The 18,677-nt window shown below is 42.2% G+C and overlaps 1 protein-coding gene across 1 annotated transcript in view; it reads right to left on the bottom strand.

Moving 5' to 3' along the window:
• Positions 1–476: 476 nt before the first annotated feature.
• sh3pxd2aa (SH3 and PX domains 2Aa) overlaps positions 477–18,677 on the bottom strand; it is a 115,354-nt gene continuing 97,153 nt past the window's right edge. Inside the window, exons 10-15 of the mRNA XM_080029584.1 lie at positions 16,886–16,969; positions 8,977–9,094; positions 5,801–6,270; positions 3,954–4,003; positions 3,440–3,559; positions 477–2,612 (exon numbers count right to left, since the gene is read on the bottom strand). Of these exons, the coding sequence (XP_079885710.1) occupies positions 498–2,612; positions 3,440–3,559; positions 3,954–4,003; positions 5,801–6,270; positions 8,977–9,094; positions 16,886–16,969 (2,957 nt within the window). The 3' untranslated portion in view covers positions 477–497. The remainder of the gene's footprint in view (positions 2,613–3,439; positions 3,560–3,953; positions 4,004–5,800; positions 6,271–8,976; positions 9,095–16,885; positions 16,970–18,677) is intronic.

Raw genomic sequence — 18,677 nt, 5'->3', positions numbered from 1 at the left:
TTCAATGTTTTGCGATCCACCATTTAGGTCCGCCATTCCGGTGAACAAATACAAAAGGCACTTACCGGCCATCATAGTCAGTGATGGGCAGGAATAAGAATAGCCATTACCCTGCTCCATTTCTGTATTACATGATGCAAACCTCTTTTAGAGGTTATCACTCATTCATACCATATCTCAAAGACACTGTCCTCCTCAACTTTCCTCACTTAAGAGTGAGCAATCCTACATTTCTGTCACTCGTTCAGAGCCAAAATATTTAAAGTCTTTATGCTGCTCTTTGTATACATTTTAGTAAACCAGCACTAAAAGTGTCCTTCTTTATCAGATTAAAACATCTCTCTTTTTACAGTCTTTTTTTTATGAATGTACATTTTCAAGGACATATTGCTTAACGGGGTATGCGGGTAACATTCGTAAGAAATGACACCACCCGCGTCCTTGAAGACATCAAAAAGTGTGTGGGGTGGAGGTGGGGGAAGGATGTGGGCCTTTGTTTATTTTTTCCGCTCTAGGTAATTGGAGGGGACCCAGCCCTTGCGGGGAACCAGGGTGTCCTGCACCTGGCAGTACCACCATCCATTGGGGTTTCTCTCCAAAACCTCCAGACAGGTGCCCTCGGTGAAACCCATGGTCTCCTCATCGCCGTGGTAGTCAGCAATGGACACGTACACGTCCCTGCCGAGGTTATTGTGGATCAGTTGGCTCTTCTCTATGGGCTTGGGTCGGACGGTGGACACAGGGATGCCGTTGCGTTGGTTCCCTCTGCTAAGGGAGTCCTGGACATTGCTTGTGCTGAATGCGCTCCCAGAGGACCCCAGCCCGGAACGCTCGGCAGGCCTCGTTTGACTTTCGACGACCACATGGGGCCGCACGGTGCTGAAGGAGGCATTTCGACGAACGCCAAGAGTGGCTGAACCAGAGCCATAGCGATCACTTCTACCAAGGGATTCATTTCGCCTCAGAGACCCCGTCATATAGTGACCATCCTTGGCTGGCTGTGTTGTGGTCACAAACACAGACTGAGGCCTCACTGCCACTTGGCGTACCCCGTTCCTCATCCGAACACCTCCGTTAACAATCCCGGACGGCTTGGAGAAGCCACCTGGAGGCTTAGAAGGAATGGGCGGAGACTCTCTTCGCAAGACTCGATGATGTTGCTGCTGCTGCTGCTGCTGCTGCTGCTGGCCCAGACCCTGGATATTGATGTTATTGAGGGCCAAAACTTGCTGCTCATTCTTCTCCAGGCTGTTGGACTTACTACCACTACCACTCCTGTGTCCATCACATTCTAACCCACCTGCATCGGCCAATTGTCTCACAGGTTCCAGGTAGAATGAGGGAGCCCAGCCCTCCTCTGAACCCCAACGGATGTACCACCAACCGCTCTCCTGCTTCTCCAGGACTTCCACCTCCACCCCAGATGGAAAGCTGACCTCGGAGTCCTGGACCTTCTTGTAGGCGTCCACGGAGCGGTAGAGATTGGGACCTTCCAAATCCGAGTCCCCGCCGCGACTACCTTTGGAGTACACAGAGGAGAGATCGGAGGTACTGCGCGAACACATGGAGTCCTCCGATGAGATGACAGAGGCGGTTTCGGAGTCGTCCCCTCGGGAAGGTTTGAGGCCGTGTCGATACTGACTAGCTGGCCTCAGCTGCCGTCTCAGAGAGCTGATGTCCATCCTCTCGGGACTCTGGGGCTCGGATTTGCTCAGAAGTGGTTTGGGTCTGACGGAAGGCTTGGGCCTGGTGGAGGGGCTCTCTCCGATTCTCTGCTCCACGTCGCGGTTGAAGGCAGGGCCCTTTTTGGAGCCTCTTCTCAATTCATCTGACGAAGAGTGGGGGCTGTTGTCCTGCGACCTGAGGCTGATATCTACGCGTCTGCCCAGGGTCTGGCTCCTCCGGTTCAACTCCGGTGTCAAGGTCTTCATGGTCCTACCGGCCAAAGGTGAGGATCCAGATGGTTTGCGAGGCACCGTGGAGGAATGGTAGCTCCTTGGAGAATTGGGCTCACTGGAACCTTTGACGGAAGTTCCATCACTGCCACTGCTTAGCCTGAAGCCGTCATTCTCGTAGATACACTCCTCTTTTGAAACCTCTTCTACAGACCTGAATGAAGTTCTTCGACGGGCAAACACAGGGGAAGCCTTGCAGATCTGAGGAGAGGCCTTGGAGACTGTAGGAGACGCCTTGCACACAGGAGGAGAGGCCTTCAAGACTGGAGGAGAGGCCTTGGAGGAAGGAGGGGAGCTGCGGTACTTGTCACTGACCACTCTGCTGATCTTCACATCCAGGGGGCGCTCATCCTTTAGGGAATCCGTGTCGGATTCACCTTCGCATCCGACAGCGGGAATGTCATATTCTGGTTCCTCATATACAGGCCGGCTGGGCGGCTCCGAGACTTTAGAGGCAGAGTTAGCAGGAGGCGGGGCTTCCTCCGAGTCTTGTTTTTTGACAGGCGGAGCCGGGGGTGGGACTTTGGGCCGGGTCAGGGTGCTGGACCGACGGCTGAGGTTGGGCTTCTTGCGCTTGTCAATGTAAGAGCAGGGGGCCCAGCCCTCCTTCTCGCCGATCTGCACGTACCACCAGCCTCCAGGGTTCTTCTCTATAACCTACACACAACAAGACACGGAAGATCAAAGCTTTCAAAAAGTGTGTTTTCCCTCATTAGGATTGATCACAGTTGCTCTGAAATGAATTTGGGTTTAGGGTAAGATGATCAAATCTGCTATTACAGTCATCGTGCAGAGACATTAAGTCACATATTATGCTCATTTACAGGTTAAAAATTAAAATGTTTTCATGGTGGAGTGAATACAATGTTATATTTCAAAGTGCCATTGCTAAATCTGCTCTGTTCAACCTCTGTCAGAAAAAGTTTGTTTTAGAGCCTGTTTATTAAAGAATGGCCCTCTAAAAAGCCCAGTCTGCCATGGCCTTGGATCTAACTGCTGGTTTGAATCTAATAGATAGTTGCAGTGTATTCAGGGGGATCCTGGGTTGTGCTTATAACAGGTGGAGGTAGTGCTAAGTTAGGCTGGTAATCGGGGGAATTGGCTTCTCCCCTTAACACATCAACAGTTGGAGCTGGAGAGAGGTTTGTTTTTTTATCATAGTTTGAGTCTCTAAACACAACGGGGACCCATATTTATGTTGAGAAAATATGAAAAAGTTTCATAATAGGTGACCTTTTAATATAAAAAATAACAAATTCCAGCTAAACATAACATGAAGAAAAACGTGAAGGAATCTATGCTATCTTCATCTCTCCCCACCTAAGATAATTAATTTTGTCATCATCACATTCAAACACATCTCAAGGTGGCATCTCTATTGCCTCAGCTTTCCTTTTCAGGACAGCACTCATTTCACATACATATTCAATGAGCCATAATCATGCCTCATCTCTGCGACAATGATATAAAATCCAGCCTCTTACATCAGCCTTTTGTCCTCCACGGAAACTGATGCCATCGGAAATCGAGGACTGGAAATCTGCTATAGTGTAATACTCTGCTTCCACAGCAGGGGGCGCCGGTGGCTTGGGTAACTGCAATCCCTGTTCAACAAAAGGGAAGGGATTTGAGCAGCTGACATCATATCTTGCCATTATTACATTGTATCTGACCATGACGTAAGAATACGAGTCTAACTAAAGGCTTAATAAAGGATACCATTTCCTTTTTTAGAACTTGTGGTGTTATTGTGCTTTAGTGGTTGCTATGCCAACTGGAAGCTAATTAATAATCTTTAATTTCATGTTTTATATATTCTTGTTATTCATGCTACTTAGGAAATCTTCCATCAGCTTGAACCAGTAGTTGTAAATGTAATATTAAAATATTCTTCGCTTTGATCAAGTGTAGTGCACATTTCTGTAGAACATACAATATTACTAAAGAAAGGCCTCTTGGGTTTTGTTAGAAAAAGCTGTAAGTTGAGAATTGACTTACCAAATTAGGTTCTCTTCTTGGGGGAGGTTTCTGTCTCAGATTTGGAGACCCTGATAAACAAATAAAACATCTCATTACATTTATTTTCTATGTATTTAACCTACATCCAATAGTCAGGACATATTGTTATATTTGTAACCCATTACAGCGCCATAAATAGACAGAAATACTTATATCATAAGTGTGGCTGGCAGTCAAGACATCTGCGCCAGCCACTTGACCGCTATGAATGACACAGCACCACTAATCACTCAAAATGAGCAGAAAGAAGAGTGATATGGTGACGCATAGTTCTCATAGTTCTCAGCAATTAGTTGGTTTTGACGGCTGACCACGAGTCGACCTCACACTGAAATGTGTTGGTATGACTTCTGCCAAAAACACAGTTACTTTCTAGGCAAGTGTACAGTCATCAATGTGTCATGACATTTCTTCCTCACTTTTTAACTGAGTGGCAAAAGTGTGTCTGTGCAAAATCTATATACTATACATATTCATATAGTTAGTTGACTTGCCAGTTTCAGTAACTCACCTTATTGCATGGTTTTAAACACTCCAAATCATATTGTAGATTTAGATTTATTTAAATGTACAAAGTACAATAAGAGGCAATATGATGATGATGATCGCAATGCCTCTGCCATATAGCTGGAATCAAGTTTGCTAACTAGTTCACAACTTACTGTAGTGTAGTTACCTCTATAGTATATAAGGTAATACGTAAAACTAGGTAGGTAACCATTCCTATAAATCATTGAATTGGCTTGACTTTGACTGTGCTCAACATGTCTTCACACAAGCTCAGGAATGAGGCACAAATACAGTACAATGCCACAAGGAACATTAGCTAGTAAACACAAACCGGCCATGTATGTGAGTAAAGTGTTAATTAACACACCACTTGGAAAATCCCATTTAAAAAGCCTTACAGGTTAGTGCGTCAAAGTGTATGATATTAGATGGCAATACAAAACCATGCCAGTTAGATACACCACCACCCACATACTAGCTTACCTATAGCATCGAAGCCTATACAAAAGGAAAATGACATGTCTTAATGTCTCGTAGAAAGATGTCAAATCCTTCTCAGCCTAGTTGCAGAGAAGGATTGCATGCATTTAACACAGATTATAAGTGAGATCACTAGTAAAAATAGCAATGAATCAAAAAGATCTTCTTAAAGCTGTATTATGACAGTGGGGATATGAATGTGGATGAAATATGTGGTGTCAACCTAAGTAGGGGATATAGTTGTACAATGTGTCCATGTTCACTTGTCTCAAACATTTGTTAAAAATGAAATGTGAATGGAACAGTAGAACTAAACATTTCTTACAATAGTTTTTTTTTAACAATGTGAAAGTATTGATGATAATGTTGAAGGTGTTATTTTGTTTTTATCTTTTGTATTTAACCCAATGGAGAACAATCGTTACTCTAATAACTAATGGAGAATCCTACATTTGAAAATTAAACTTACATTTTACCGAATAGTTAAAAGTGATGATGCCTTATGGAGGTCGTGGGACCGAAACGTGGCTTCCTATCGAATAAATTATTATCAGCGAAATAACGAGACAGTGTGTGTGCGGTAGTTTTTGTCCGATAGTTTTACTGCACCTTCCTCAGACGCACCTGTCATCCACTCAGGTGTGCAGAGATCATTTTTGAACAATTTAAAGTGAACGCTCAATTGGGAGTTGTTCATACACACAGTGATATGGAATGTGAAGCCCACTGATGGCAAATGGCTTATCTTTTTGATATTGGGCTATGAAAAAATTAAACCGATTTCATTTGATTTTGAATCGTCTCCTAACACGCCACAAATACTCTACATACTGTACATAAACACAAATACTCACCGATTTCCACTCTATGCGGTGCCACCCTCGCGACGGCCGGGGACCCTGGCTCTCCTGCCCCCCTCCCTTTGCTCTCGTTCAGGGCTGCGCTGGCCATGGCTATGCCCAGACAGGGGCTGTTGGTGTCGCGGCCCGCGCTCAGCCGCCTGCCCGTCTCTGCGTTGATCTCAGAGTTGTAGGGCATGGGCAGGCTGATCTCGCTCTTTGAGATGTGGCGCTCTGGTGTAGTGCTGCCCCCCTCTCCTCCTCCTCCTCCTCCTCCCCCTGCGTCTGTCTGCTGCTGCTGGATGTCCTTCTCGCTCACACACTTCTTCTGCATGAGGTTGCTGATCTCCATGATGTTGCCTATGATCTCCACGGGGCCCGTTAGGGTCTTCTTGCGAGAAGGGGAGAAGTCCTCTTTCACCTTCTTCAAGTAGGACGCGGGTGCCCAGCCCTCTTTCCCAAGGTATCTGGTGGGAATAGAACGCATAGAGGAATTACTTTAAGTGTATTTATTCCTCAATTAACATTAATGAAAGTTACTAAAATGTGTTTTTTTTTCTCACATTTTCCCACCCTACATCACACACATGCAGTTCCTCACAGCGCTCCTAGAGCAGTTTGGGGTTAAGGTCCTTGCTCAAGGACACAATGGTAGAGAGGGTGGGCACCGTAGAGGTAATGTCAGCCACCATATAGTTTTAAAAATAACACCCTCCTGTCCGGTGCTGGGGATCAAACCAGCGACCTCATGGCTTCTGGTCTGCCCCTCTTTCCTCTAGGCCATCCTACCAGAAGTCATATTTGATGAGATACAGTATCTTGTTGTGTTTTTCACTTTTTAACCTATTTCCCTTTAAACCTGCAGTGTGTAGAATTTTGGGTTTTATTTCCTAGCAGATTTTGTAGAAAGTAATTATAATATCCATAAGTACATTTAATTTAGTGCATAATAGCTGAAAAAAAAAATTTAATTATTTTTTTTTCCCTTAGAAAGGGTCTCATATATGTCCATATTTCTGCATATTTTGGACCAAGGCCTAGTGCCGCCATCTTGAAAGTGTCATAGTTGGAATGTCATCAGGTGCATTGTTTAAAATTTAGAATTGATCTTGTCCTTGAAGGCCACTGTAGCTTATGTTATTATTGGAAAGGGTTGGGGTTACCCAGGGAGTGTTGCATTCTAGAACTTTGTAGAACTTTCTTGATGATGTCATATTACACACTGCACCTTTAAAGGGCTACTGCACCAATTCTACACATAAAGGTCACTTAATGGGTGCATGGAGTTTGAAAGGGCTTAGACATGTACCAGGCAGTGAACGGGGGAAAACAAAATGATATTTGGTTGCATTCAGGGAACTGTAGGATTTTAGATTTTTGGAGCCCATAGGGGACCAGAAATCCTACCCCATTTTGTGTGTTATTATATCTTTTCTTAATCTGTATTTAGAGATATACTGATAACAAAGGTGTGGAACAGCTATTCAGGAAAATGCGTGTTGACAAACTCTGTGAACATCTCCTCACAATCTGGCTCTTGTAGATACCGTGTGTGCAGTGAAAAATAAATCCGTATTATTAAACAGCCTAACCATAACGTGCGTCATAAAATACACCAAATGAGAAACTGTGTATTGAAACACAGACATATTTAAATTCTAGTGACGTAGGGCTAGCCACAGGCAAATAAACAGATTGCATAATATATGCAAAGAGACACTGCTTGCCCACATTTAAACATTAATTGTTAGGCTAAATGAGTCATTTGTGAGTGTTGTGAAACAGTAAGTAATATTTCCAGATGCAACTGTGATTCATATGCCTCTAGGTGGTCCATTTTCTGTCTGCTTAGAAGAGAGATGCGATTGTTTCTGCTCCCCTGTTTTTAGACTCCAACTGCGACCACAAGGAGTCCCCATAACTATAAAAGCCATATGCTTGGACTTGGGTGACTTAGAAATACATCTGGACAATAATTTCAAAAAAATGCCTCTTTGTGCATTGCAATGAGGGCCAGGAAGTAAACAGTCAACTGCATATATTTACATCTTACCTACATATTACCCAAATCGCACATTTGCCTTAAGGTTTTTATAATGCTCACAGCATACAGAAAACACTCTTAATCCTCAGACCCTTGATGTGGAAGAAAAACAAACCTCCCCAAGAAGCTGTCTGAACAAGCGCTTTGTACACATTTCACATATACTACAAATATCCCAAAAGCACACGGAAGCACCTTTAACTGTGTGTGTGTGTGTGTGTGTGTGTGTCTGATGCCATGAGGCAGCATGGTATAGCAATCCACTGTGCAGTATCGTTTCACCCTCTTTATCCCCCGGGGATACAAGGAGACAAACAACTGTCAGGAAACACACACGGGCTGGGTAATCAGAACACATATGTGAAAACTGGCAGACAGTCACACACATACATCACATATCCCAGACAGATGTGCCATATGCTAACCGTTTCTCCTCAATAGTAATACACTAATGGGAGCAGTAGGAAGCCGTTGCTTTGAACGCAGCAATGAATACTGCCAGCAATGTCATCACTGTTCTCTGATGACTTCTTCACTGGATGACAAAATAAAAAATGTCTTTCCTTTCTTGATCAGCTAAGCACCTCCTAAGCTTCGTTCCCATTGAGCAGCACAGTTTGGTTCGGCCCGGCACACCCTAGATCTGGCTTGCGTTTCCACTGCTGACAGTACCCCTTACTCGGTAGGCTGGGTTTATGCTGGACGGCGATACCATAGTCACTTTGGTGACATTGTAGCAGCGGGACACACAGTGTTGCCCACACTGATTAATTCAGTGAAGAGGAAAAACACCACACAATAAACAAAGAGCTGTGCGCTGACATTTTTCTCTAAACACAAACTTCTTCACGCTTGCTGCAGTGACTACACAAAGCAGTTCATCTTTTGCACAGAAATTATGCTTCTGCTGACCAATCAACGGACTGCAGTGTGTAGCTCCACCCTTTTGGGACGGCTTGGTACCACAAAACGAAAGGGTGACATAAATAAGTGCAGCGCGGTTTTGTTAATTTTAGTATCCTTTCCAACTTTTGACAGTGGAATCACAAATAAATGTGTGCCAATCTGCTCTTAACCGTACCGTACCACTCAGTTGTAACAAGGCTTTGACTCATCCCAGTTGACTCACCTGATGAACCACCAGCCCTCCAGGTTCTTCTGGATGACCTCCACGGTGACCCCCTTCTCAAAGCTGACCTCATCCTTTCCTTGACTGGTGTACGGCTGTATGGTCACATACTTCTCCTCTGGAGTTCAAAAGTGTGTGTGTGAGAGAGAGAGAGAGAGAGAGATAGAGAAAGAGAGGGTTAAGTGAGTGAAATTCTATCATCACATGTAACTGCTTTTTATTGTGTTAGCTTGTTTCCCCTTCTTTCTACAAACCCTTAAAGTACGTGTTAATGCAAACACATGGGTTCTTTTGTTTGGTTTTTCTCTTTTTCCACAAAAACTGATGAAGATAAAAAGTGATATTACACAGTCTGAAATTGAGGGGGTTAAACAACTATATAGCTTCCATCTTTCCAGAGGGCCTCATGAGGGGGAGAACATGAGAGAGTGTGACCTACTTAAAACGCTCTACGACTATGTCCATACCAACACAAACACAAGCCCCTTTCCTCCCCCCCCCCCCCCCCTTGTCTTACACAATACTATCAACTGGCTCCCTCTACTGGCTGAACCTTTTCCCCTTGCTTGCTTGTCTGTTGTTTATCTGCGCTAGGCTATCCAATCAAGCTAGTCACAAAACACTGATCCAATGTTTATGTGAGTCCAGAAGGGAGATTCCTCTTCCAGCAGCAGGCCTACATCAGGGTCTCCCTCTCCCTCGGGAAGATAAAGATATTTGGAACGAGATTTCAATTCTCAGATCCCTATCTGAACCGCCACTGCTCTCTCACGCTCTACTAGGGCTTTACCAAGACCTTGTAGGAAGGGAACTGCTGTATTGGGCTGAGTGAGGCGCAGTAGTAGATTGTATCAGTTTGCAGCACTTTGGCTTATGTCAGTGTTTGACGACTGGGTGTAGTGTGTGCCATAGGGCTGTAACTAACAACCATTCTGATAGTCGATTTAAACAATTGAATATTGAAACCATTGGACGACTTATCTGAATATGAAATGCAAAAAAAATGACTCAATGGCTCTTATTTCGCCATAAGCATTTCAATTTTGCTTGAAGCTTGTGTTTGGCATGTGCTCGACAATAGGCTAAAGACAAATACTTTAAAAATATGTATTTGAATAAACCTCTCTGCTGATTAGGCTACTACTGAGACCGAAGATAAATACAAATTCCAATATCAAGTTTTGGGCACTTGATATCCTTTCCCTTCCCCTCTGCATGTAATTCCCCTGTCTACCCCATTGTCTGTTCTCATCTCTGTCTCTCCGCACTGTCAATAAAGCATGGGAAATGCCCAAACATAATAATCCTTAATTTGCCAATCCGACACACATCAGATGTCAGTGTGTGGGAGGTATTACCCTATAGTGTATGCTTTCCTTACCTTTAAAGACATCACAGGCGCTTTGTGTTGCCATTTCTAGATTTTTTATTTGCAAGATTTGTAAGGAAGACCTTGCTCGGCATGGGAGCAGCACATCAGCAATACACCAGCATTTCAAGAGGAGGCCCGTTGGACTCGGGCGCGCCTCTGTAAAATAGTTTTCTTGTTAGCTAGCTAACTCCTTCCATCATCACTAATGTTAAAACTGTGTTTAGCTGAGCATGACAGCATGGAAAACAGGTGCGACGAAGTAACCAACCAATTAACCACTATTAAATTAAAAACTAGGAATTTAGAAGTCGATTATTAGTCGATTAGTTGTTGCACAAGGAGTAGGTCATCTACATACAGAGAACATGAAGAAGACATGGCATCATGAAGGGACGTCAACATGTATATAGAATAAATTAATTGCACAAAAGAAAATATGAACTTAAATGACTGGAGGTTATAAGGTTGTTGGAGGGAATACATTGTGCAGGTTTGACAACTCATATATATGTGTGCTTGGGGTAATTTGTCTAGAATGCGTTCTTCCAATAGGTGGGGTATGTCCAAACGGCGGGGGTTCAAGTTGCCGCGCCTGTCTGTCAGTGCAGAGCAGCTGAGGTCAATAATGTAGAGCAGTAGAGTGGAATGTCTGGGTCGGAACCTCCCGCTTGCAGACTGTGTGTGTGTGTGTGTGTGTGTGTGTGTGTGTGTGTGTGTGTGTGTGTGTGTGTGTGTGTGTGTGTGTGTGTGTGTGTGTGTGTGTGTGTGTGTGTGTGTGTGTGTGTGTGTGTGTGTGTGTGTGTGTGTGTGTGTGTGTGTGTGTGTGTGTGTGTGTGTGTGTGTGTGTGTGTGTGTGTGTGTGTGTGTGTGTGTGTGTGTGTGTGTGTGTGTGTGTGTGTGTGGACAAGGGAAAAACAAATGGCGAGGCTTACAGAGGAGTCCACATAAATGTGTGTGTGATTGTTACTGTATGTGTGTATTGATGTGCTACAAATGAAATAGTTGGCCCTGTGTGAAAGTGCACACAGGGCCGAGTGTGTGGATTATCACGTTGTTGCTTTTAACGCGCCGAGGACTGGAATAAAATATTAAGGATAAGAATAATTGAATCAATTAATCACATCTGTGTGTGTGTGTGTGTTTCTGTTTCATGAGATGTGCACGTGCCTTGGTGTCCATCACTCTGTGTGTGTGTGTGTGTGTGTGTGTGTGTGTGTGTGTGTGTGTGTGTGTGTGTGTGTGTGTGTGTGTGTGTGTCAGAGAAACAGAACAGTGAGTTGAAGGGGCGGTCAGTGGGGCTCTAAATCAGATTAAGGAACCCCTGCTGTAAATGATAGCGCTCTGCGAAAAGCACAGGCCGCTAAGGGAGCTCGACTTGTATTAGACCTTGGAGCGTGAGACATAGCCATACCCGTAGCACCAGCACACAATGATGAGGTCACTTCACTGTCAGTAGCCAATCAGCATCGCTAAAGTCAAGACACCCTGACCTGGCCTTAGTGTCAAATAGAGACGCGCTGTAGTTTATTTGGAGTCCAGAGTGTAGTACGACCTTATTTTATTTGTGATGATCTTGGATCACGTCCCAAGTCATCTGCTTTATGAAGCGTCACGTAAAAAGGCAAATGTATCGGTGTCAGCAAACGGGCCGCAGACTGTATCACTGACCGCTCTCTTTCATTAGCAAATTACATTCTGAGAGAGAAGATAAATCCTATACGTGATGATAGCTCTTTGTTTTTTTGTCCTTTTGCCTTGCGCCACTAAATCAAACTGTATCCGCAAGTGTCCGCGCAGGAGCTGTAAAACCTCACTCACCCCCTTTCTTATCGTGAGCACAGGCAATGCATTATCAGGGCAGGGACAGCGGTGCCTGCGTTCACATAGCAGGAGATGGGTGTAGTAGAATGGGGAAGACAATAAAGTGGGAGAGGACTGGAATATAAGAAAGGTGGGAAGGGTTGAAATTTGGCATGGGTCAAATAATAATTCTTCTTTTTAACTGTGCTAGAACTAGAGCTCTAGATAAAATACAATACATAATACAGACCAGTTTTATTCAACTTTCTTTGGAGTTTTTTCTTAACTTTTTGGCACTTCTATAAATCCAAATAGAAGACCCCAGCCATGTGGTGTGCCAGGACTAACTAAAGCACAGTTGACCTAAGATAAGGCCGGAGACAGGCAGACTGCTTACAGACATTGGACAGCTTGTAGTAGACATGCAGTAATGCGAATCATAAAATGGAAGAGTGTTGGTGAATGGAAAAAGTTGGAAAATACTCAAAAATCTTGTTTTAAAATGACAGCAGCAGCAGTTTTCATGGTCAAACTATCTTCAATGAGATGCTAGCTTGTTCGCAACATTGTCAGGAACATTTGTTGCCATTTGAATCTGCTCTGTCCTCAGTTACTCTAGCCCTCTGTAACCTTTTATGTGTGACTTCATCACATATCCTTCAACCACAAATGACAAAGCAGTGTTCAAATTCCCATTACCTATACCCTAACCCCAATACCTGCCTAAAACTAAAAGATTCCCCAAAATTAGCCTGAACTTAATACTGTTTTAATTTGTGCTTTTTCCCAATAAATCTTCTGTTAAATAATCAAAGAAACAGTTGACACACAGTAGGATCAGATCAACTACAGTATTTCTATAGTTAATTGTTGCCACAGCAGATTACAAAGTTGCCCCATGATGATGACTTTCTGAAATTACAAAATATAAAAAAATTCATAGACGGTTCATTAGCCCCTTAGGCGTCAGATTAGCCTTCAAATTCATCGGATCTGTTACCCAAAATGAACGTCCTGGATTGTATGTCATGTGTTGCCGATACCACAAATTCAATGTTGTTTTTGGTCTCTCAATGCCCAGTAATCTTGGGCAAAATTTAGCAGTTTGAATTGTACACAAATGAGGCTTAATAAATGTCAAGGAATCATCACACAGTATAAAACGAAGCACAGAAAACAGTAGCCCACTTTGCCCTGTTGAAAGTAAGAAGCTAGGTGTCTCAAAAGGTAAGTAAAGTTCCAGAACATTGTTGGCATTCTAAAGTGTTTCATGGCCTCACTCTCTGGTGGCGACAGCTAGCCGGCTGACTCACCCACGCTATATAGAGGTTGAGGTCTGTGTGATTAAAACCAGTCCACAGATTGGGCTGCTGCCCGAATCTCACACTTTTTCCACCGGCTTATTTCATGCCAAGCCTCACTGTTCTCAGGGCATAACTAGTTAGGAAACGTTCCTGCAGACCCTGGAACACTATTTTCCCTAAAACCTAACATAGGGCCTATATATTTTTATATTTTCAGGCTATTGCTTTGTTTTTGTTTTTTTCTTGTCTTGCTCAAATATATTATATAATATTGTATTACATTATAGTGTATATTGTATTGTATTGTATGGTATTGTATTGTATTATATTTATTATATTATGTTATATTATATTACATTGTATCATATTATATTGTACTATATTATATTATATTATATTGTATTGTATTGTATTGTGTTGTGTTGTTATGTTTTTGTGATACATTATATATTTTATAACAATATGTAAAGAGGGTAGGCATTATAAGCCTCGGCTTCGTCCTATACCCTTTTTTCGGCCATTGTTACTTTTAAAGAAAATTATTGATCTTGTTTGTATTGTGTCTTTGTGGTCATGGACCGAAACAAAAAAATGTCTACATCTATATGCATCAGATCATATGCTTTGATTCCAATATAGGAATTATGTGTATTTTTCATATGCACTAGTAAAAATACAGAAACCTTTTGTTGTCAATGGAAGTATTGGGTCTCGGGTCTCCCGTCAAAGAGGTTTCCAGTTTGAGTTCCCAAATCAGCTGTGTGGTCGAGAGGAATGAGCAATGTTCCTTTCCTCAACAGTTATACCACTCCTACCATTCCTTCCCTCAAAAAACAAAACAGGATTAAGGACATAGGTATGTGGCTATGTGTGTAAGTTACACTGCGTCAACTGCCCGAAGCTGTTGACTTTATAAGACTATTTCCTGTGTGTTTTAGAAGGAGCAGAGGCCCTTGTGTTTCTCTGCCGTACAGTATAAGTTACAATACGCTCTTTAGAGTACAAGCACATGCCACACGACCTTAATTTGCTCTGTTTTCATTCATGCAACCCTCCTCTGAATAATCACCAATCTATGCCCCATTGATAATGAGGAAGAGGGTTTTACAGAGGTTAGTCTAGGAATGGCTTCCATAAACATCCTATTTCTCTTTCAGAACCCAACGCACTTATGTTAGGATATTTCTTCAATACAACAATTTAAAGCATAACGTTTCATGTCTATGTTTGTTCTTTTTTCTTTTTAAAGCTATAGTGCATAACTTCTGTCGCCCCATGAGGAATGCCGAGTAATAACAACAACACTGTCTGTGCCTCTACATGAGGTAAGCCTTGGGTGATGGATTGTATTCCTTCCACTGTACGTCCAGTTTTTTTCTTAAGCAGTAGAATCAACAACTGTAACATTTCTTTGGCGCTTCTTGGGGTCTTTCTGAGCTCCTGCCTGCACCACTGTCGGGGGTTGCGACACCAGTTTGTTAATGCCGCCATACTGAGTAATACATACTGAGAGTTTTGTGGAGCTGATAGGCTTAAACAAATACATGTCAACTCATTAGGCGATGGCTTGAATGTAACCGACCTTCATTTATAGGAGGTAACCATCATAGCTTTAATAAATCACAAGAAAAATGTGTCATTTAGCCTACATCATTTTAAACCTAAAGAGAGCTCGCTTTAACGAACACTGTTATACAATCATTCATGTTGCCATGGCTCAGTGGCTATCAGGGTCTGTTGGGTGTAAGCTGTTGGGAGCCCAATAGCCTTAATTAACCAAATGTGTTTAATGCAGTGCAATTATTGTTGCTCAGTGTGTGAGCTGACGATCATTCCAAGGTTTGATGGGAGTGAGATTTTGAGTCATGGCCACCCAATGTGCCGCTCCCTTTAGATACTTTAAGCCTAAGTTGTTGTTGGCAAGGCGAGTGTTGATGAAAATGAGCTTGTTTACCGTGTGGTTCGTTGAAAGTTATGTGAAAGTGCAGCAGAGTGGGGGCCTCAGGAGGGGCTCAGAATTGGCTCAGAGTAGGATACATTTGTTTCTTCTTACAGTATGAGTGGAAGGTGTGTTCGGTTACGTGTGGAGGAGTGAGTTTCAGACACTTGAATATCTTGCCTTGTTTTGACTCTAATATAGTTCTGCTGTCAATCATTTCACATTTAAATCACTTAACATAACATTTTACAAGTGTACAGTATGTGCCAAAGCTCAAAAGGCCCACTAGCTAGCTATGTCTGAGCTTCTGTCTCTTCACAATCTTCATTAGCAAGACTCAGGTGCCATTATGTGAGCTAATGTTAGCTACTCTGTATGCTAATGATCTTTTTCTCATAATTATAAAAGTGCTGCATGAACTGTAATAAGAAAACAATTGTGTCTTCATACAATGCACTGTGTGTTTTTAGTTAGCAACTAAACTGCTACCTTGCCACAAAACTGGCAACAGTTGAGGCTAAATGCTTTCGCTTACCACTAATTGTTAGCATGCCACAATTGACTACATTTTACCAAAGCAATGATTACTTGAAGAACATGTTAGAATAGAAGGCTATTATTCTCTGATACACGTTATGAAACCAGCTGTCAAAAAAACGTCATACACTTAATGTTGCGCTTAGCTCATAGCTTGAGCTGAAATAGCTGGGTCGTTTAATGACACTTGAGGCAGTTTTATTCTCTGATGAAGTCTGTAAGATGTGGATGAGAAGTCAGAAATATCTACATACAAATATGTCGATCATTGCTCTATCAGTGTGTGAAGGCTATGGAAAAAATAACTTCATCATTTATTTTAAGAAAGTATATAGCTATATGAACTAATATTATATGTATAACAATTTATGATTGCATCTGTGGTATTCAGTATGCATATTGCTAAGTGACTATGAAAATGTTTCCATTTTGCATGAGCTCATTGAGTACTGGAGAGAAAACATGACTCAGCCTCTGATTCATTGTGGGTAGGCCTAGATGTGGGCTTATGAGTGTGTGTGTGTGTGTGTGTGTGTGTGTGTGTGTGTGTGTGTGTGTGTGTGTGTGTGTGTGTGTGTGTGTGTGTGTGTGTGTGTGTGTGTGTGTGTGTGTGTGTGTGTGTGTGTGTGTGTGTGTGTGTGTGTGTGTGTGTGTGTGTGTGTGTGTGTGTGTGTGTGTGTGTGTGTGTGTGTGTGCGCGCAAAATCATCCATGTGGAATATGTATGGATTGACCCCCTTGGTGTGTGTGTTTCTGTTTATTTGAACATTTAGAAAAAGGTTAAACGAGGACGTCATCATCAAAATCGATGGACAACTAAGTGAGCGAGAGTGTGTGTGTGTGTGTGTGTGTGTGTGTGTGTGTGTGTGTGTGTGTGTGTGTGTGTGTGTGTGTGTGTGTGTGTGTGTGTGTGTTTGTGTGCTTGCGTGTGTGCGCTATCTCCACGGTGTGTGTGTACCTCTGCTCTGTTGGCGGTTGACTATACCCCCCAGGGTCCAGCGGCGGTCCAGTCTCTTCAGATGGGCCTTACGTCTCTTAGTGACTAATGATGACGAAGAGCAACCAAGAAGGGAAAGCAAAACAAATAAATGTTGGGTTAGTGTAAGAAGCAGAGGTTAGCTAGGTGAGCAAAATGCTATCGTTAGCAGCATCAAACAAACAACTTGTGTGTCAAGTATAATGCCAGTAGATCATCTCTTGCCATAGCAACAGAGGTTACGGATATTTTAGCTAGGGATATGTTAATGCAGGTTGATGTTAGAATACAAATATATATATATATATATATATATATATATATATATATATATATATATATATATATATATATATATATATATATATATATATATATATATATATATATATATCCCCTACCCATTACAATATGTATGTCAGTCTCAACTTTTTAATTACCAAAGTGTATGTAGGCAAAAACAAAAATGGCAATGAAGGATCGATTGATTGAGGGCAGAATTGTATTCCTTTGGTATGAATTGTAGCATTACACGACCACGTTGTATAGGCTACTGAACTGTTATTCATTGGTGAATGTGTTCTGTACCATTGTTATGTGAATTTTTTTTTTTTTTTTTAAAGGTAATACGTTTAATTCTATATTTTATTAACCTCTCAGCAGGAACCAAACACAGCATGACAGCATGACCCTATGTACCATGAGCTACTAGTTATGCGGTAGCCGTAAACAGCCTTGTATTAAGTTCTATATCTTGACATCACTTATGTTCAGATTGTTTTGACAGTGACAGTGAGCCTTGGATTTAAACAACATTCACCTCTATTCACATAATGTAACCTCTACACGAGAGGGCTCATGAATGAAAAAGCGAATAAAAATCCCTGCTGCCTTCTAGCTGACAGCAGCAGGTTTTCCATACACACACACACACACACACACACACACACACACACACACACACACATATCAAAGTCAGTTACTGCCGCTCTGCCCAACAACCAGTTTCACTCCCACTGTAAAGTAAGAACTGTAGACGTCTGCATTACAACTGTCATAAACACAACGCTTTCTTCATACTTAAAAATAATACTCAAAATAATTGTTTTTCTTCATTAAAATCAAATTGAAAAGTATTATTCAGGAGGGTGAAACCTTAAGAAAATAGGTCAAATGCCCTTTACAGTTTACAATACAGTTTAAAATACAAGGTTGTTAAGTGACAATGGCATACAATAAAGAAAAAATGGTGTGCTTTTCTTGACTCAAAAACACAAAACATGAGATGACAATGGATGGACACAAATATATGATTGAAAAGTACATTTTTTATCAACAGATACATTTCAACTGTTGTCTTAATATTCCTACATTCTCCACTGTAGAGATTAGATCAGCTGATCAGCTATGAACACAAAGCCCAGATGGTATTGATATGGACTGGTACTTGATGAGGTCTATAGGAGTGTGTCAATGTGAGTATACACAGAGTCTAGCTGCTGTTAGCTGAACTGTGTGCCTCTCCATCACTCTTTATTAGTTCAACGTCTGTATGATAAAGCGGCAGTCATAACACCGTGAGTCATTTTCCTATGTTAGAGGCTTCTCGGGGGCCACATGAAGAGCACCTTGCATATTTTGAAGTTGGCCTGCATGACAGGGAACATTTTGAATGTAAATTAGAGGGCGGGGGCATGTGCAGGACATCCTACATTGATGTGGCATATTTCTTTTGGGATACTACTATACATTGCTGTCTTTATATTTGATAGAA

This window comes from Ammodytes marinus (assembly GCF_949987685.1).
Source record: "Ammodytes marinus genome assembly, chromosome: 6".
Lineage (NCBI taxonomy): Eukaryota > Metazoa > Chordata > Actinopteri > Uranoscopiformes > Ammodytidae > Ammodytes > Ammodytes marinus.
The sequence above is the reverse complement of the archived record's forward strand: the minus strand, read 5'-3'. Positions and strand labels throughout refer to the sequence as shown.